Source organism: Aquarana catesbeiana, linkage group LG04, assembly GCF_042186555.1.
Source record: "Aquarana catesbeiana isolate 2022-GZ linkage group LG04, ASM4218655v1, whole genome shotgun sequence".
Classification (NCBI taxonomy): domain Eukaryota; kingdom Metazoa; phylum Chordata; class Amphibia; order Anura; family Ranidae; genus Aquarana; species Aquarana catesbeiana.
Genome location: NC_133327.1, coordinates 602,692,040 through 602,713,339, shown reverse-complemented (window position 1 = coordinate 602,713,339; position 21,300 = coordinate 602,692,040). Strand labels below are relative to the sequence as shown.

General features: G+C 41.5%; 1 protein-coding gene across 1 annotated transcript in view; it reads left to right on the top strand.

Annotated features, from left to right (window-relative positions):
* The window catches only part of DNAAF10 (dynein axonemal assembly factor 10), a 31,272-nt gene extending 10,325 nt beyond the window's left edge, over nucleotides 1-20,947 (top strand). Inside the window, exons 2-8 of the mRNA XM_073628220.1 lie at nucleotides 159-259; nucleotides 3,581-3,711; nucleotides 9,255-9,356; nucleotides 12,798-12,913; nucleotides 13,206-13,340; nucleotides 14,506-14,603; nucleotides 19,464-20,947. Of these exons, the coding sequence (XP_073484321.1) occupies nucleotides 159-259; nucleotides 3,581-3,711; nucleotides 9,255-9,356; nucleotides 12,798-12,913; nucleotides 13,206-13,340; nucleotides 14,506-14,603; nucleotides 19,464-19,671 (891 nt within the window). The 3' untranslated portion in view covers nucleotides 19,672-20,947. The remainder of the gene's footprint in view (nucleotides 1-158; nucleotides 260-3,580; nucleotides 3,712-9,254; nucleotides 9,357-12,797; nucleotides 12,914-13,205; nucleotides 13,341-14,505; nucleotides 14,604-19,463) is intronic.
* Nucleotides 20,948-21,300: the final 353 nt, after the last annotated feature.

Below are 21,300 nucleotides of genomic sequence, written 5' to 3'. Positions count from 1 at the left end.
CTCTGGCGCTGATTCATGCAATCTGTTAGAAACACTATCTATATTCCCCATCGGGCATTCGAATATTTGATCTATTTTTTCTGTATTAAGAGACCATGATAAGGAATTCTAGCTGTGACCCATTTGATGATATCTTGGCTTTTTAATGTCTTCCATAGATTGAAAAACCAAAACCTTTGAAGTGTGGAACATTCGGTGCCAGCTCATTGCAACAGAGACATTTGGCAACTGGTGACTTTGGAGGCAATCTCAATGTATGGTAAGGTTATGTTTTAGGACATCCATACCCTAAACACCTACACACCTTTATCACATATAGCCAGGCATAGAAAGAAGAAAGTACTTTACCCTCTAGGAAAACAAACTCTAAAATACAAGCAGAGACAAACGCCAACACATATGGACAGGTTTAAAAAATACAACAAAAAAAATATAAGCAGTTGTTAGCACAGTAACCATTAATGTGCAGCACAACGCACAGTACACTTCACCTGTGCCAGGCACGCACACTCTACATCTCTGAATGTAGATTGGGATTCCAATACACCAAACCTGAACAGAAGCTGCCTTAACCCTTTCATGCCTAAGCCTATTTCTGACATTTGTTGCTTACAAGTTAAAATCTGTATTTTTTGCTAGAAAATTACTTAGAACCCCCAAACATTATATATATATATATATATATATATATATATATATATATATATATATATATATATATATATATATATATATATATATACACATCATCATACATACATGCATACAGTGGTTGTTATATTGCAGCCATTTGCTAAAATCATTTAAGTTCATTTTTTTTCCTCATTAATGTACACACAGCACCTCATATTGACAAAAAAACACAGAATTGTTGACATTTTTGCACATTTTATTAAAAAAGAAAAACTGAAGTATCACATGGTCCTAAGTATTCAGACCCTTTGCTGTGACACTCATATATTTAACTCAGGTGCTGTCCATTTCTTCTGATCATGCTTGAGATGGTTCTACACCTTCATTTGAGTCCAGCTGTGTTTGATTATACTGATTGGACTTGATTAGGAAAGCCACACACCTGTCTATATAAGGCCTTACAGCTCACAGTGCATGTCAGAGCAAATTAGAATCATGAGGTCAAAGGAACTGACTGAAGAGCTCAGAGACAGAATTGTGGCAAGGCACAGATCTGGCCAAGGTTACAAAAAAATTTCTGATGCACTTAAGGTTCCTAAGAGCACAGTGGCCTCCATAATCCTTAAATGGAAGACGTTTGGGACGACCAGAACCCTTCCTAGAGCTGTCCATCCAGCCAAACTGAGCTATCGGGGGAGAAGAGCCTTGGTGAGAGAGGCAAAGAAGAACCCAAAGATCACTGTGGCTGAGCTCCAGAGATGCAGTCGGGAGATGGGAGAAAGTTGTAGAAAGTCAACCATCACTGCAGCCCTCCACCAGTCGGGGCTTTATGGCAGAGTGGCCCGACAGAAGCCTTTCCTCAAGACACATGAAAGCCCGCATGAAGTTTGCTAAAAAACACCTGAAGGACTCCAAGATGGGCAGAAATAAGATTCTCTGGTCTGATGAGACCAAGATAGAACTTTTTGGCCTTAATTCTAAGAGGTATGTGTGGAGAAAACCAGGCACTGCTCATCACCTGTCCAATACAGTCCCAACAGTGAAGCGTGGTGGTGGCAGCATCATGCTGTGGGGGTGTTTTTCAGCTGCAGGGACAGGACAACTGGTTGCAATCGAGGGAAAGATGAATGCGGCCAAGTACAGTGATATCCTGGACGAAAACCTTCTCCAGAGCGCTCAGGACCTCAGACTGGACCGAAGGTTTACCTTCCAACAAGACAATGACCCTAAGCACACAGCTAAACGAAGGATTAGCTTCACAACAACTCTGTAACTGTTCTTGAATGGCCCAGCCAGAGCCCTGACTTAAACCCAATTGAGCATCTCTGGAGAGACCTAAAAAGGCTGTCCACCAATGTTTACCATCCAACCTGACAGAACTGGAGAGGATCTGCAAGGCGGAATGGCAGAGGATCCCCAAATCCAGGTGTGAAAAACTTGTCGCATCTTTCCCAAAAAGACTCATGGCTGTATTAGATCAAAAGGGTGCTTCTACTAAATACTGAGCAAAGGGTCTGAATACTTAGGACCATGTGATATTTCAGTTTTTCTTTTTTAATAAATCTGCAAAAATGTCAACAATTCTGTGTTTTTCTGTCAATATGGGGTGCTTTGTGTACATTAATGAGGAAAAAAAAAATGAACTTAAATGATTTTAGCAAATGGCTGCAATATAACAAAGAGTGAAAAATTTAAGGGGGTCTGAATACTTTCCGTCCCCACTGTATATATGAATAAAATTCTAAATATTTTTTTTATATTATTATTTTTATTGTTAATGTGTGTGCTAACATCTGTGTTTTGGAATACTGTTTTTTTTTTTTTTTTTTTCTTTTTTTTTTTTAATCGCTTCCGGGTTACTAGATAGGAGTCCCGATCAAAGCCAATTCTGGCTTCATTCGGGTCTTCGGCCAGCCGGTGGACGTGTCAGCTGGTTGCTCCAGCCTCCCGGTGGGACGAAGAAGGCGGCAAGAGGAGGGGTGGGGAACGTTGGGGAACGCCGAGCGGCTTTTAGCTGCATCGGTTGTTATCACTCAAAAGCCGCTGTCTGTAAAAAAAAAAAAAAAAAAACGGTAGCGGGGTGATGCGTGCAGCTGCATCTCCCCGGTATAACCCCTTCAAGCCGAGGACGCATATTTGCGTACAGTCGGGGTCAAGGGGTTAATAATAGAGGGAACGCTGCTTTCATGGGAAAAAAATAAAATAGTATGTAAAAAAATAATACAATTGCTAAACAAGCCATGTTGTAAGTTAATGTGATACTAAAGGCTTACATTTTCAAGTTTAAAAAAAATGTGATAATCTTACCTTTTCTGTGCAATGATATTGCACAGAAAGTTTGATTTCATCCTCTCCTGGCGGTACCTCACCAGTGCTTTCATCTTCTCCCTCTGTGGGTGCCTCCTGCAGCAAGCCAAGTGCTAAGGAGATACCCGTGCATGTGCATTTCTAAACCAGGCTGTGTGTGTTCATAGACATACACAGAGTCCCTGCTTCCTCAGCACAGGAGTTTGTCTAACTGTAACAGGAGCCTATGACTCCACTGGCCTCAGTTTCTCCTGTGAAAGCAAGATGTGAAAGAAGCAGTGCTGGAGCTGGAGGCAGCGCTGGAGCAGTGTCTTGGAGCCAGGTAGGGGTTTGGGAACAGACCGGGTAGAAGAAGGTCCTGGACCTGAGGTTTTGTGGGGAGAACGCAGTCACAGCACACTGAATAAACATTCTTAACTTCTGACTGGGAGCCAGCAGGATGGGCTCCTGATGGTGTGACAGCTGAAAGAACCAGTCATAGCGGTCACATGATAGTGAAGCTGGCATTAAAGCCCACTTGAAGGGCTGCTGGGAGGTGGTGTTAGGAGGTTAACCACTTTACTGTATACTTGTTTCAAAAACTTTGTGCATAGCACACTGGAAATGATTTTGCTAATATTTTGCTGTGTGTTTGTATTAGGAACCTGGAAGCTGCTGACACTCCAGTGTATTCTGTGAAAGGACACAAGGAAATCATTAACTGTATTGATGGAGTTGGGGGGTTAGGCATTGGAGAAGGAGCCCCCGAAATTGTAACAGGAAGTCGTGATGGTAAGATGCTTTTATAATAGATGTATAGGAACAATGTACAGTATAGCTGGCCATTCATAGTAAGATTTTGTTACTGGCCACGTTCAGGCAATATATTGACTGGGCGGCACAGTGGTGTAGTGGGTAGCACTCTCACCTAGCAGTAAGAAGGGTCGCTGGTTCGAATCCCGACCACGACACTACCAGCCTGGAGTTTGCCTGTTCTCCCTGTGTCTGCGTGGGTTTCCTCTGGGTACTCCGGTTTCCTCCCACACTCCAAAGACATGCTGGTTGGTTCATTGGATCCTGTCTAAATTGGCCCTAGTATGTATGTATGAATGTGAGTTAGGGACCTTAGATTGTAAGCTCCTTGAGGGTGTAGGGACTGATGTGAATGTATATGTAAAAGCGCTGCGTAAATTGACGGCGCTATATAAGTACCTAAAATATAATATAATAATATAAATAAAGGGGTCATTCATCAATCTGAGCTACAGCGTGTAAAATAAGTATTGAACACGTCACCATTTTTCTAGATAAATATATTTCTAAAGGCACTATTGACATGAAATGTTCACCATATGACAGTAACAACCCATGCAACCCATACATACAAAGAAACCAAAACAAATTAAGTTATGTGTAATAAAATGGAATGACACAGGGAAAAAGTATTGAACACATGAAGAAAGGAAGGTGCAAAAATGCATGGAAAGCTAAGGTACGAGCTGAAATCTATCAGTAATTAGAAAGCAATCCTGCCCCTTGTCAGTGCACACTAATATCAACTGGTTCAGTCTCAACTGATGACCTATAAAAAGGTGTCTCATTACCGAGGTGTCACACAAGAAACATCTGGTGATGGGTAAAAGCAAAGAGCTCTCTCAAGACCTACCCAACCCTATTGTTGCAAAACATACTGATGGCATTGGTTACATAATGTTTTTTAAACTTCTGAATGTTCCATTAAGCACTGTTGGGGAAAGATCTGGAACTGGAAAGAATATAATTTCACCATAAACTGGCCATGACCAGGTTTAGAGGAGTGAAAAGAATTATCAGAAGAGTTTCCAGGAGCCAAGGACTACTTGTGGAGAGCTTCAAAAAGACCTGGAATTAGCAGGTACAATTGTTTCAAAGAAAACAATAAGTAATGCACTCAACCGCTATGGCCTGTATGCACGCTCACCACACAAGACTCCATTGCTGAAGAAAAAGCATGTTGAAGCTTGTTTAAAGTTTGATGGACAACAATTGGACAATCCTGGGAGAATATAGTTTGGTGAGATAAGACCCAAATTGGACTCTTTGGTTGCCTTAATACACACCATGTTTGGAGGTCAAATGGCACTGCACATCACCCCAAATACACCCCAATACCAAGAGTGAAGTTTGGAGGTGGGAACATCATGATGTGGGGCTGTTTTTCAGCATACGGTACTGGCAAACTTCATTTCATTAAAAGGATGAATTAAAAAATTTACCAAAACGTTCTTCATAAAAATCTGCTGCAATCGACCAGGATGATGAAGATAAAATGAGGGTGGACATTTTAGCAAGACAATGATCCTAAACACAAAGCCAAGGAAACTCTCCATTGGTTTCAAAAAAATAAAATAAAACTGCTAAAATGGCCCAGCCAATCACCTGACTTGAATCCAATAGAAAAACCTATTTAAAGAACTAAAGATCAGAGTTCATAGAAGAGGACCACGGAACCTTCAAGATTTGAAGACTGTGTGGAAGAATGGGCCAAAATTACACCTGAGCAATGTGTGTGACTAGTTTCTCCATACAGGAGGCGTCTTGAAGATGTCATTACAAACCAAGGCTTTTGTATGAAGTATTAAATAAATTTCAGTTCGCGTGTTCAATACATTTTCCCTGTGTTATTCCATTTTATTACACAAAACTTAATTTCTGAACTTATTTGTTTTGATTTCTTTGTATGTATGGATTGCATGGGTTGTGAAACGTGGTGAAAATTTCATGTCAATAGCACCTTTTAGAAATATATTTACCTAGAAAAATGGTGGTTTTCTATACTTATTTTACCACCTGTATATACAAATAAAAATTAACAATCTTAAAATATTTAAATTATTTAAAAAAATATTAATATATCATTGCAGTTTTTTTTTTTTTTAAACCCAACTGGATTAAAGTGAAAGTTCAGTCAAAAACTAACTAAAGCTAATCCCACTCCCACCTCCATTCTAAGCCTATTCTATCTAACCCTGTAAAGAGATCTGTTTTCTTGCCTATTCTGAAACCACTCTGGTCTGGTCACATGATCTCTCCAGCGGCAGCTTCTGTGTAGAGGAGAGATCGCCGAAAAAGGCAGCAAATGCAGGGAGATGATGTCACCCATAGGTGTACTATGGGGCATCTGCGGTCGGCTGTCCCTCCTTTACACTGAAGCCGCTGCTGGCAGTTGATCATTGGATCGGACCAGAGTGGCTTCAAGATAGGTAAGTATACAGATCTTTTCTTTGCAGGGTTAGTCTTAGAATGGGGGTGGTAGTAGTTTTAGCCTTAGCTTTTGACTGTTGTTCCACTTTAACTACTTCTCGCCTGGCCTATAGCAGATTGACAGCCGGGCGGTGGTTCTGTTATCCTCACTGGGCGTCATATGACGTCCTGCAGGAAAACATGCCAGCGCGGTGATCGCTGGTGCGGTGTGTCAGTCTAACATACTGCATCTTCGATAGTGGTAAGGAGCCTCTGACAGAAGCTTCTTACCACATGATCAGCTGTGACCAATCACAGCTGATCATCGCGTGAACCAGGAAGTGCCGGTAAATGGCTTTTCTCTGTTCGCGCTGACAGAGAGAAAAAACCCCAGAGGTGATCAAATACCACCAAAAGAAAGCTCTATTTGTGGGAAGAAAATTTAGTTTGGGTACAGTGTTGCAAGGGCCGCGCAATTGTCATTCAAAATGCGACAGCGCTGAAAATTGTCCTGGGCAGGAAGGGGCGAAAGTGCCCGCTATTGAAGTGGTTAAATACTAACTTTAATTACCTGTAGGATGATCACTGCCCAATGTAGCTGGCTGGTAAAGATTGTTATGTGTGTTTACCTCCAGCCTGCTGTTCTCATTTGATCAGGATGGAAAAGTTTTATTCCTTAACCAGATAAGCTCAATGCTGCTAGCCTCTGATAATTTTGAGGTTAAATTCTTAATTTTTGTAAAGCCACCATCTGATGTCTAAAGCTAGCTGTACTGGGCGACACCATAAACATGACATGTAAAGAGACAATACTGTTAAAGGTGTTTTACTTTAATGGCCGAACTTCAGCAAGTTTGTGCCAAGTGCTGTAAACAAAAATGGAGACCAATGTTCTTTTATAGGAGATTTGCCACAGCTGGGGACTCCTCCAAGTTACCATCCACAGGAGTCCCAGGATAATGATTGGAAAATATTATTAATATGATGTCCACACAAGTTACTAATAAACAACCATTAGTAAAGCAACAAAAAAGTGTATATCTTTCCTATTCCCTCACAAAAAAGTTTTCAACCACAAATTCATGTATGGTGTGGCACAGCATATAAAGAATATACAGTGAGGGGAAAAATTATTTGATCCCCTACTGATTTTATACATTTGCCCACTGACAAAGAAATGATCGGTCTATCTTTTAAATGGTAGGTTTATTTTAACAGTGAGAGATAGTATTTGATCCCCTATCAATCAGCAAGATTTCTGTCTCCCAGGTGTCTTCTATACAGGTAACGAGTTGAGATTTGGAGCGCTCTCTTAAAGGGAGTGCTCCTAATTTCAGTTTGTTACATGTATAAAAGACACTTGTCCACAGAAGCAATCAATCCAGAATCCAATCTCTCCACTATGGCCAAGAGCTGTCCAAGGATGTCAGGGACACAATTGTAGACCTACACAAGGCTGGAATGGGCTATGAGACCATCGCCAAGCAGATGAGAGTGTGACAACGGTGCAATTATTCGCAAATGGAAGAAACACAAATAACTGTCAATCTCCCTCGGTCTGGGGCTCCATGCAAGATCTCACCTCATGGAGTTTTAATGATCATGAGAACTGTGAGGAATCAGCCCAGAACTACATGGGAAAATCTTGTCAATGATCTCAAGGCAGCTGGGACCATAGCCACCAAGAAAACAATTGGTAATGCACTACGCCGTGAAGGACTAAAATTATGCAGCGCCCGCAAGGTCCCTCTGCTCAAGAAAGCGCATGTGCAAGCCCGTCTGAAGTTTGCTAATGAACATCTGAATGATTTCAGTGGAGAACTGGGTGAAAGTGTTGTGGTCAGATGAGACCAAAATCGAGCTCTTTGGCATCAACTCAACTCGCCGTGTTTGGAGGAGGAGGAATGCTGCCCATGACCCCAAGAACAGCATCCCCACCATCAAACATGGAGGTGGAAACATTAGGTTTGGGGATTATTTTCTGGTAAGGTGACAGGACAACTTCACCGCATCAAAGGGATGATGGACGGGGCCATGTACCGTCAAATCTTGGGTGAGAACCCCCTTCCCTCAGCCAGGGCATTAAAAATGGGTCGTGGATGGGTATTTCAGCATGTCAATGACCCAAAACACACAGCAACAAAGGAATGGCTCAAGAAGAAGCATATTAAGGTCCTGGAGTGGCCTAGCCAGTCTCCAGACCTTAATCCCAAATATGTGGAGGGAGCTGAAGGGTCAAGTTACCAAACGTCAGCCTCAAAACCTTAATGGCTGAAGAGGATCTGCAAAGAGGAGTGGGACAAAATCCCTCCTGACATGTGTGCAAACCTGGTGGCCAACTACAAGAAATGTCTGACCTCTGTGATTGCCAGCAAGGGTTTTGCCACCAAGTACTAAGTCATGTTTTGCAAAGGGGTCAAATTCTTATTTCACACATTAAAATGCAATTCAATGTATAACTTTTTTTTTGAAATGCGTTTTTTATGGACTTTTTTTTGTTGTTGTTGTTGTTGTTGCTATTCTGTCTCTCATTGTTAAAATAAACCTACCATTAAAATTATAGACTGATCATTTTTTGTCAGTGGGCAAACGTACAAAATCAGCAGGGGATCAAATACTTTTTTCCCCCACTGTAAGCACCGCCACCCCACTTATGTTTACAGCACATGGCATGTTGAAGTTTGACCACGTTAAATAGTGCACATAGCATTGCCTGTTTATATTCATGTGTGTGTGTGGTATAACCAACTAGGAATTTCAGTTTTGTTCTGAAAAGCATACTCTGATTGGAGGACACTGCTTGTGAGATTTTCCAGTGGGATATATCCCAGTATTTTCATGATCTGTCAGAGCTAGCTCCCATTTGATCACAGTTGTCACGGGCGTGTCATTTTGAATAGAAAGAAATCTGAATTTTTTTCCTTCCTTGGATGCTTCCAGGGTGGCTGGAGTGGTGCACGTACCAAAAAAGACCTAACTAGTGCTTGGTGTGGGATGTTTACTGTCATTGCTTTCTATGGGTACCTGGCTTTTTCTTGCACATGCAACAGTACACACATACAGGATCATTTATGAAACCTTTACATTGATGTTCCTAATTGGTGTAATTCCAGGTACAGTAAAAGTATGGGACACAAGGCAAAAAGACACTCCAGTTGCTAATATGGAACCAGCCGAAGGAGAAAACAAGAGAGATTGCTGGACAGTGGCCTTTGGTAAGTATGTAACTGTTGAAATTGCAAGAAATCAAATTGTGTCAATTTAGATAAAAAATAATAATGACATTACACAGCATGAGGCTGTTTAACAAAAAGTGTAAAATGAGTGAAAAACAGAAAAAGTTCCTGCAGAAGGCCTTTTGGTTCTCTTTATAGGTTTTACTATTAGTGCCATAGATTTTAGCACATAAATATTTTCTCCATAACCTTTTAGGTTAAGATCTAGGGAGATCTTAAAACAGAGCCAACACTTTTAGACCGAGGGCTCAGGCATACTTGAGAGGCTGACCAGATAATAAAATATAAACCATCAAATAAATATCAGAGTGGGACTGGTCAACCAATGCTGCCCTCCTAAGATGAGGGAATCTTAAAAACATAAATGAACAAACAAAGAGCGCAAAAGGCCTAATACAATACTGCCTAACTTATCGAATAAAAACACGTGCGTGGATACTTGCAAAAGCCAAGGAAAGGAAGTGAAGTGCAAAACCCAGGAACCACAATGATGATACAAAAGACAGAAGGCTTCTCGCATGAACCAGATTACCACTGACGTGTTTTGAGGGGCATGTTCTCTTCTTCAGAGCACGATTCAAAGGTTTTACACTGAAGAAGAGGACATACCCCTTGGAACGCGTCAGTGGTAGCCTGTTTCATGTGAGGACCCTGTGGCTTCTGTCTTTTGGATCATCATTGGGGTGTCTGGGTTTTGTACTACACTTTCATTTTTTGGCTTTTGTGAGTATGCACTCACTTGTTTTTGTTTAATAAATTATGACGGTAAGGCACTAAGCCTTTGTTCAGTTAAGAGCTAGGCTGAACCTGTGGTTTGCCCATTCAAATGTGCTTATATTTATTTTCCTTCACTCCCCTGCAGCTCTGTTCACTCAGGGAGGCAAAGCAACATAGTTGGTACCGCCAGCTATGGGGTAGCATGTGACTCGCTTGGTGCTTGATGATTAGCTGATCAGACACCAGAACTGTCACTGCTGCAACTGGGGGAAAGTCCTCTATAAAGATTTCCTCTACCAGCTGTTTTTTGTAACAACTGTCAACTAGTTACATAGTTACATAGTAGGTGAGGTTGAAAAAAGACACAAGCCCATCAAATGCAACCTATGTGTGTGATTATATGTCAGTATTGCATTGTATATCCCTGTATATTGTGGTCGTTCAGGTGCTTTTCGAATAGCTTTTTGAAACTATTGATGCTCCCCGCTGAGACCACCGCCTGTGGAAGGGAATTCCACATCCTTGCCGCTCTTACAGTACCCTCTACGTAGTTTAAGATTAAACCTCTTTTTTTCTAATTCTAATGAGTGGCCACGTGTCTTGTTAAACTCCCTTCCGCGAAAAAGTTTTATCCCTAGTGTGAGGTCACCAGTATGGTATTTGTAAATTTAAATTGAAATCGTATCCCCTCTCAAGTGTCTCTTCTCCAGAGAGAATAAGTTCAGTGCTCGCAACCTTTCCTCATAACTAACATCCTCCAGACCCTTTATTAGCTTGGTTGCCCTTCTTTGTACTCACTCCAGTTCCAGCACATCCTTCTGAGGACAGCATACTCCAGGTGCGGCTGGAACCAGAGTCTTGTAGAGTGGGAGAATTATCGCTTTATCCCTGGAGTTAATCCCTTTTTTAATGCATGCCAATATTCTGTTTGCTTTATTAGCAGCAGCTAGTGAATGTCCCCACACTTCCTCTGTAACATGTACAGGAAATATGGGAGAATCTGCCTAATAAGGAGTTCAACCCTTCCACACTCAATCCCTATTTTTAAAAATATTTAGCTAAAGCACCACCTGTAGTCTGAGGCTGGGTTCACATATTTCCGGCCGTGGTTCCCAGCATGGGGTTCACTCCGTCTCTGTTCAGCGATTCAGGTCCGAATTTTTGCCTGAATTTGCACCTGAACCAGACCCAAAGACACACAGGACCGTTCTGCAAACCAGACCACGGCCACCCCGGACCAGTGTAATCTGAATCCATAGAGAGCCGGTCACTCTCATCTGTAATGCGAATTGGATTACCCAACCAGAAGGCTCTTTCACACCATGAGGTGCGACCATGCGCATTCACTTTTTTAAGTGTTCCCAGGCAGCCTATTCATTTCAGTGGACTGCCCTATGTGCGTGAAACACGAAAAAAATACTGCAGGCATAATTTTTAAAATTGCATTGAAACATGTAGCATGCATTTTGCTGGGCATGAACGTACGCATGTTTGCCAGATGTGTGGGGTTACCCACGTGCCTCTGCAGAAGGCAGTGCGTTTTTATGCAATGCAGGAAAATGTGTGGTTTTGCACACATTTCCCCCCCGCACCTGGTGTGAACAAGCCCTGGCTATACTACATAGTTTAGAATTTCCAGAACCATGATTCCTTTTGCAGTTTGTAATTAAAGTGGTTGTAAAGGCTAAAGGTTCTTTACCTTAATGCATTCTCTCCGTTAAGGTAAAAAACCTTCCATGATCAGCCCCCCTTTAAATACTTATCTGAGCCTGGTCTCGATCTAGTGCTGCTCCTCTCTTCTCACAGGACTCAGGGGTAGCAGTGGGAGCTATTAACTCCTGCTGCTCTCAGTCATATCCTGTGACTGGGGGGCCTGAGACGTGCAATATGTGTCAATAGAAGCACACAGCCTGGCTTGGGATTGAACCTGCACGAGTGACCCCATAGCAAGTTGCATGCTATAGTGGCACTTAGAAGGGAGGAGGAGCTGAGAGCATCAGCAGGGGACCCCAGAAAAGGAGGTTTGGGGCCGCTTTTTGGAAAACCATTGCACAGAGCAAGTAAGTAGAACAAAAACCTTTGCAAACACCTTAAACAAAGAGTAACCTGTCAATACATTGCTTTGTAAATGATCACTTGCATTCTTATGTGTTTGAAAGAAGATTATTGGCAACTCTAATTTTTCCCATCCAAAGAGTAGCACTTCTATGAGTCCAAAAAATACAAATTTAAACCAAGGTTAAATACCCCCAACAATTAACTGTAGTGGAAAAAAATAGCAACACAAAATTTAGGTGCAGCTCTGGTAGAGAAGAAAAGTCTAGACCACTATGAGTGCAGGCAGGGACAGGGAGCATGTCCTAGCTCCAAGCTGCAGCAATGTCAAAGGAAAAGATCCAAAAGCCACATATCATGAAACAGACCCATGTGCATGGAGTGAGATAAATGGCAGCCTCAGCCCGGACTCCAGCCAGGCCACGGCTCCAATGCATTCACTCCACCCCTTGGAGATCAATCATGGTGCACATGGGTCTGCTTCATGATGTACAGCTTATGGATCATTTCCTTTTTGACATTGCTACAAATAATAGCAAGCTTTCAAGGCAAAATGACAGCCAAGTCATATTTTGGAGATGTACATACATGGTGCCGAGCTTATTTCTGATTTTAATGCCTGTATTTCTGAAATCTGTTTTATTCAAGGTAATGCTTGCAATCAGGAGGAGCGTGTTGTATGTGCCGGATACGACAATGGGGACATTAAGCTGTTTGACTTGAGAAACATGTCATTACGATGGGAGACGAACATTAGAAATGGGGTATGACTATTCTTTATATAGCTTTAAAGAGTTGTTCCAACCCAAGCTGATATTTAAACTCCTTGTTCAAAACACCTCCCCGCCAGGGTTCTTCTACTGCCAGGAACTCCCACCACTACTACCATGGAATGCTAATAATTAAAGTGCATTTCTTGTAATTTAAGTGCCAAAATCTAATAGTCATGGTTAGACCTTTTATCTCCATCTCTTTCATTATTTTTCCTCCACAACAATTTGTCTTGTGTCTTCCTAAGTAAATTTTTACTGTGATAATCCTTCTCTTTGTTCTCAGGTCTGCTCCATGGAATTTGATAGAAAGGACATCATTATGAATAAATTAGTTGCCACTTCGCTGGAGGGCAAATTTCATGTTTATGATCTGCGGACTCAGCACCCTACTAAAGGGTTTGCATCAGTAGCAGAAAAGGTAAAATCCTTTCATCAATCAACATTGATTTTTCAGTTCTGGATGGATTGGGTTGCGGTTTATTCTGTTGCAGGGTCTTCATCAGAGTCTGTAGACCTATTGGTAAGCCCTCCACAGCAGCAGAGCAAACACTTTAAGCCAATCATTGGTTGTCACAGGTCATGGTAATTTAAGGCTGAAGCATGGACTCTTTTGCATAGTTACATTGGCACAATGTAAGGCAGGCCACAGACTATGCAATTTTATGTTCTTCTACCACAGGTGGAAGGAAAATTGCTTGATTCCCTCATCAACACAGCGTTGATGGGGCAATCCCTCCTGCAGCACTATTGTGCTCTGCCAGTGGGGAACCTTCCCTGCCAGCAGAAATCAATGATTAGTGCTCTTGGCTATAGCACTAATTGTTCAGGAAAAAACAGACAGGCTGGTTGTACACAAGTTGATTAATAGATTGCTTGGTGTACAACCAGGGTGCTCATACATAGATTCCCTGCGGAACTACCCAAATTTTGATCCATGTATGGGTGTAACATGTTACTAAAAGAGAACCTGTTCTTTACATTTTTTTTTTTTTTTTTTTTTTATTAAAAAGAGAAATTCATTGAGAAGTCAAGAAGATCCAGAGCAACAACGAGATTACAGTACATTGATACCACAGTTAGCAATTACAATGGTTACATGGTCATGTTCACAGACAAAATTCTGTGTACTTAGTGTACTTACCCCTAACCATAGTCTCAATTGGAAACTCTGGGCAAACCGCTTCTATAACTATACAATGAAATTACATATTTTTACTGTGCTATTTGTCACAGATCTGTACAGCCGGCTTTGTGATTTACACAGGGAGACTTCACAGAAGGCTAAACCAAGAAATAGTGCAGTGATCTTAATGACAAAAGCTACAAAATCCTTGGCAGGCAAAACTGTAAACCTGTTTTTGAGCAATGTGTTTAGCTGTGTCCCTAGAATTTCACTTTAACTTTGCTTTAGTGCAGCCGGCTATAAACAAATCCTAAAACGCACAGCTGCCGGGTCCATGCTGTTGCTGGGATACCAAAGGAACACCTGCTTCCAACGCCTGATTTTTAATTGAAATATAATACATTTATCTACTAATCTTTTTCTGGGTTGGATATATTTAACTCTGTTCTGATTTTTCCAGGCACACAAATCTACTATTTGGCAAGTACGGCATCTGCCACAAAACAGGGACATCTTTATGACGACAGGAGGAGCTGGTAGCCTCCATCTTTGGAAATAGTAAGAGTGTTACCTTTCCTATTCTAATAATATTTGCACTATACACCAGAGGTTCTGGATGTGCACCTGACTGATCTAAAGGAATAGTTTTGCATGGTTTCACCCACTGTTCTGAAATGAGAAATAGTTCTCATATTTTTCAGATATGTGATAGAATGGAACATATGTGAATACTTTCTGTTCTATTGTAAGCTTTCATGAGCAGGGCCCTTCTAGTCCCTTTTATCTTGAATTGTATTGTAAGTGTGCTGCATTGATTCATTTACTCCCTTCTCACTATAAACCTGTCTGGTTTTACTGGCTCGTTGAGTTCCAAGCCCTACTCCATAGAAGCCTTGGTTTCCATACATTGCATGCATGATGACCAAAAAGCCTGAAACAGGTGTATGCAGTTTGGATTAATTGGCTTTATAATATTAGGCTATATTTGCACTACAGTGCATGCGGAAAGTATTCACAGCGCTTCACTTTTTTACATTTTGTTATGTTACAGCCTTATTCCAAAATGGATTAAATTCTTTATTTTCCTTTAAAATTCTACAAACAATACCCCATAATGACAACATGAAAGAAGTTTGTTTGAAATCTTTGCAAATGTATTAAAAAAACAAAAATGAAAAAATCCCACGTACATAAGTATTTACAGCCTTTGGCAGGCCATACATGGGTCGAATTTCGAAAGAATTTTCTTTCGAAAATCTTCTCTAAGAATTTTCGTTCGTATTTCGCACCATTAGTGGGCTGCAAGAACAGCCGATTTTCGTGCGGCAATCAAATTTGGACATGTTGGAAATTTTTTGAAAAACGAATGATTTTCTAATCAATGATGGGAAAATCATGCGAGAAATGTAATTGAAAAAGAAATGCGCATGTGCAAGAAAAGAAAATTCCCGGAAAGAAAAGAAGATTCCCAGCCACAAAAATTCTTTTCTGTAGCAACATGAGGTGAAATTGAAGACTTGCTTGGCCAAATTTCGAAATCAATGGTAGCAGCATCGGATCACAAAATGCACACATTTTCTGATTTTCAAAAGAACATTTTTTCGAAATTCGACCATGTATGGCCAGCCTTAGCCATGACACTCAAAATTGAGCTCAGGTGCAATTGTTTCTACTGATCATCCTTGAGATGTTTCTCCATTTTAATTGGAGTCCACCTGTGGTAAATTCAGTTGATTTGGCATGATTTGGAAAGACACACACCTGTCTATAAGAGGTCCCACAGTTAACAGTGCATGTCAGAGCACAAACCAGGTCATGAAGTCCAAGTAATTGTCTGCAGACCTCTGAGACAGAATTGTATCAAAGCACAGATCTGGGGAAGGGCACAGTGGCCTCCATCATCCGTAAATGGAAGAAGTTTGGAACCACCAGGACTCTTCCTAGAGAGGGACGCCTGACCAAACTAAGCAATCGGGAGAAGGGTCTTAGGGAGGTAACCAAGAACCCGATGGTCACTCTGACAGAGCTCCAGCGTTTCTCTGTGGAGAGAGGAGAACGTTCCAGAAGAATAACCATCTCTGTAACACTCCACCGATCAGGCCGTATGGTAGAGTGGCCAGACGGAAGCCGCTCCTCAGTAAAAGCACATGACAGCCTACCTGGAGTTTGCCAAAAAGCACCTGAAGGACTCTCAGACCATGAGAAACAAAATTCTCTGGTCTGATGAAACAAAGATTGAACTCTTTGGCCTGAATGGCAAGTATCATGTCTGGAGGAAACCAGGCACTGCTCATCAGCCAGGCACCTGGCCAATACCATTTCTACAGTGAAGCATGGCAGTGGCAGCATCATGCTGTGGGTATGTTTTTCAGCGGCAGGAACTGGGAGACTAGTCAGGATCGAGGGAAAGATGCAGCAATGTACAGAGACATCCTTGATAAAAACCTGCTCCAGAAAGTTCTGGACCTCAGACTGGGGCCAGGGTTCATCTTCCAACAGGACAACGACCCTAAGCACACAGCCAAGATAACAAAGGAGTGGCTACAGGACAACTCTGTGAATGTCCTTGAGTGGCCCAGCCAGAGCCCAGACTTGAACCCGATTGAACAGCTAAGGAGAGATCTGAAAATGGCTGTGCACCGACGCTCCCCATCCAACCTGATGGAGCTTGAGAGGTCCTGCACCGAAGAATGGGAAAAACTGCCCAAAAATAGGTGTGCCAAGCTTGTAGCATCATACTCAAAAAAACTTGAGGCTGTAACTGCTGCCAAAGGTGGTTCAACAAAGTATTAAGCAAAGGCTGTGAATATTTATGTACATGTGTTTCATTTTGTTTTTTATTTTGAATAAATTTGCAAAGATTTCAAACAAACTTCTTTCATATTGTCATTATGGGGTATTGTTTGTAGAATTTTTAGGAAAATAATGAATTTAATCCATTTTGGAATACGGCTGCAACATAAAATGTGGAATAAGTGAAGTGCTGTGAATACTTTCCGGATGCACTGTATAAACCAGTGGCTCTGAATGTGCATCTGTCTGGTGGAGCATAAAGGGATGATTTGCTTGGCTGTCCCCACCACCCTGAAATGAAGAACGGTCCTCTTATTTTCAAGATATGTTATGGCATGAGTCATGGGAAAACCTTATGTTCTTCTCTAAGCTCTCACAAACAGGGCCCTCCTAATCCTCTTGCCTAGAATTGTATTGAAACTGCATTGTCTCTTTTAACTTGTAAAGCGCTGCACAAGCTATTCGTGCTATATAAATTCTGTATAATAACCTATATAATGTCTAATCAGCCATTCTCAACCAAATGCCCTTATATTGGTGGTCATTAGGAAGAATGACCTCCTTACAGTCAGCAAAAATATATCATAGTGTCATGCTACTGGCTCTGCCAAGTGATGATGGCCCTGGGACTATGCAGGCACCATTAGATGGCAGGTCAATTTAGCCATAAGCCAAGGAACCCCTAGCAACCTCTGAAGGAACCCTTGTTGAGAGTGGAGGGTTTATTCTAACAAAAATAGATCTTGAGATAATAATGGCTTATGGCTTTACAGAGATCCTACCTCTTAGTATGCATTGGGGATGACTTACTAAAACTGGAGAGTGCAAAATCTGGTGCAGCTGTGCATGGTAGCCAATCATCTCCTAACTTCATCTTGTTCAATTAAGCATTGACAAAAAAAAAAAAAAAAAAAAACTGGAAGCTGATTGGTTTCTGTGCACAGCTGCACCAGATTTTACACTCCAGTTTTAGTATATCAACTCCAGTGCATAGAGTGTGATTTAAGTAACCTATCCAAACTCCACCGACTAGTGACATTACCAGAACCTAGCAGTTTGGCTACATTAGACAGATAAAAAAGGACTAACATTTGCCAACTCCAATGAACGAGACAGGGTTATAGTAGCTCTTTGCTTTATAGATGCCAAATTGATAAATGAAGGTTGCTTTTTGAAGGAAACGAGGGTCACCAGGACAGACCGCAATAGAAACCTTACAGAGGCCCTTTCCCCATGTTGCTGTCTGTGTCCCTTTTGAGAGATTTCTCATTGCTTCCTGCCCCTGTGACATTCTATTACCAGGACAGTTAGTTAAAGTGTTTGTTACCTCAACATTTCATATTCCTGTTATGTCCCTGCTGTACCATGTACTTGTGTGAGAAATTATCCTGTTCTCTTTGTATTGCTTCCTTTATGTGAAATCCCTCGTGTTCCTGCTAGTTCCCTAGCTTTCCTATTAAATACTGACCACTCTAAGCAGGAAAGCACACTGTGGTCAGTTCTCTAGCTATGCTGGGAACTCGGTGTACTCTTCTCCGAGCCATTCACTGGGAAGCTCTGTGTGCTGGTTTCTTCTCCTCCCCCAGCTCTGGTGCAGCTGAGAACAGAGGGAATGTGATCACTTAAAAAAAAAAAGGGGGGGGGGGGATGGGTATTTATATGTTTTTTTATATCTATACAAAAATGTTTTACATTGCATTTCATTTCTATTTTAAACTGAATGTGTTGTTTTACAAGGTGATTGTTAACAATCACTTTAACCACTTGCCGACCACCTTCTGCAGATGTACTGTGGCAAGGCGGCTCGGCTGCACAAACCGACGTACCTGTACATTGGTCTGTGCATGTGGTAGTGTGGGTGCACGCCCGCTGCACACCGGGATAGCGCACACGCAGGTCTGGCTGATTTGGTGTCCACCCGCGATTGCGGTCCAGTGAGGCAGAATGGGGATCTGCTTATGTAAACAAGGCGGATCCCTGTTCTGACAGGTGACAACATGGAGATCTGCTGTTCTTGTGATCAGGTGCAGATATCTCTGTGTCCCAGTGAGCCCAGCCCCCACACAGTTAGAACACAGCCAGGGAACACAGTTAACCCCTTGAGCGCCCCCTAGTGTTAACCCCTTCCCTGCCCGTGTCATTTATACCTTGATCAGTGCATTTTTTCTTTAGCACTGATCACTGTATTGGTGTCACTGGTCCCCAAAAAGTGTCACTTGGGGTCAGATTTGTCTGCTGCAATGTCGCAGTCCCGCTAAAAAACGCAGATCGCTGCCATTACCAAAAACTATTAAAAAAAATTAAAAGTCCCTAAATGTATCCCGTATTTTGTAGACGCTATAACTTTTTGCCCAAGCCAATCAATATACGCTTTTTGGGATTTTTTTAACCAAAAATATGTAGAAGAATACACATTGGCCTAAATTTATACAGAAATTTAGTTTTTTTTAAAACATTTTTTGGATATGTATTATAGCAGAATTTTCTTGCCTTTTTATGTAAATTTGTTAGGGAAGTTGCAGGTTTTGTTAACGATGTAAATATGGTGTATAAAGATGAGGGGGGTACTAAGCCAATCAAAGAAACAGAAAAAAACTAATGCTTATTTATTTTTTTTCTTCACAGTGAATACCCAGCTCAGCGGACAAAGAAAGACTCAGATGGGGTTGATATGGGTGTAGCAGGAACTGTCAGTCTCCTACAGAACGTTACACTATCAACACAGCCCATCTCTAGCATAGATTGGAGTCCGGATAAGAAAGGACTGTGCGTTTCCACAGCATTTGACCAGACTATTCGAGTGCTGATTGTCACCAAGCTCAATAAACTTTAATTTCCTAATTCAGAGACAATTAAAACCCAATATTCTGGAAACCAGCAAACTTACCAGATCATTATCTCACCACTTCAGGCAGTTCTACTATACCTCTACCTCTGATGGCTGCATCACTATTCCTGTTCACTGAAGCCACCTACAGTGACCTCTGATCACTGCTACTGCCTTTTATTACCAGCTTCCCTATAGTGATTGTGTAGATTTTTTTCCCATAAAGCTGTAGTGAAAAAAGAATAGAAGTGGAGGCAGGAGCAGCATCAGCAGGCCTGGGAGTCGCTTGGAACTGGATGTCTCATGAAAATTAAGATGAAAGACCTCCACCCACAACTGTAACTTAGTTTTGCTAGATGCTACTGCTTAAATCTAGTGCCATGACATTCCTTTTCTAATTTGATATATCAGTCTGCTGTTGGGGCAGTTGGCATGCTGGATGCCAACTGCAGGCAGCCATCATAGGCACACTCAGTAGTATATTATAACATTTTAGACAAGAGCCAAATAACCTACCAACAAATCACTGGAGTGTGGGAGGAAACACACACAAGCAAAGGGAGGACAGGCAAACTCCATGCAGACAGTGTCCTATAACTGAGAACTTGAACTGAGGACCCCAGTGCTGCAAGGCAGAAGTGCTAAACACAAAGGGCGGCCATACACTGTTTGAATCTCGAACCATTAATAGGCAGGCTAAATGTACCAAGTTGATTAATCGATCAACTTGGGTACAACCAGCTGGCTGGATTCGCTTGCGATTATTGCAAGTGTCTGCTATAGCTGGGAGAAGACAATTGTTCGGCAGGAGGGATTCCCCTGTCAACACTGTGTTGCTGGGGGAAGCGTGCAATTTTCTTTCCTGCAAACCATGGTTGCAGTAAAGAAATTTGCACTATGGCCTGCCTAAGCCACAGTGCTGTAATTTAGCTGTCTTATCCCCTTTGTGCTCCTGCCTAATGCAATTAGGCTTCAGTAAAGGAATCACCTAATGACAGCAGTTAGTGGAGGAGATTGACAGAGGAACTCCAGAGTAATTTCTAATGTTGTCTTCTACTTGAAAAGTGCAACAATTTTATGGCTGGGTGGAGGTCTTTGTAAAGATGCCTATCATATGTTTACCAATCCCCTAAGTGTCATATGTTGAAGGGTCCCTGAACTTGTTTTTAGCTGGAACTGCAAAGGCCTGTCTTCTGCACTAATTGTATTCTGTTTTTATACCTGCAGATTGGACAAAAATATTGTATTGTTAACCAAAATAAAATAATTAATGATATTATAATATTAAGTTTAAATTAGTATTTTTTGCTAGAAAATTACTCAGAACCCCCAAACATTATATACAGTTGTTCTCATAAGTTTACATACCCTGGCAGAAATTATGATTTCTTGGCCATTTTTCAGAGAATATGAACGATAACACAAAAACTTTTCTTTCACTCATGGTTAGTGTTTGGCTGAAGCCATTAATTATCAATCAACTGTGTTTACTCTTTTTAAATCATAATGGCAACAGAAACTACCCAAATGACCCTGATCAAAAGTTTACATACCCCAGTTTTTAATACTGTGTATTGCCCCCTTTAACATTAATGACCGCTTGAAGTCTTTTGTGGTATTTGTGGATGAGGCTCT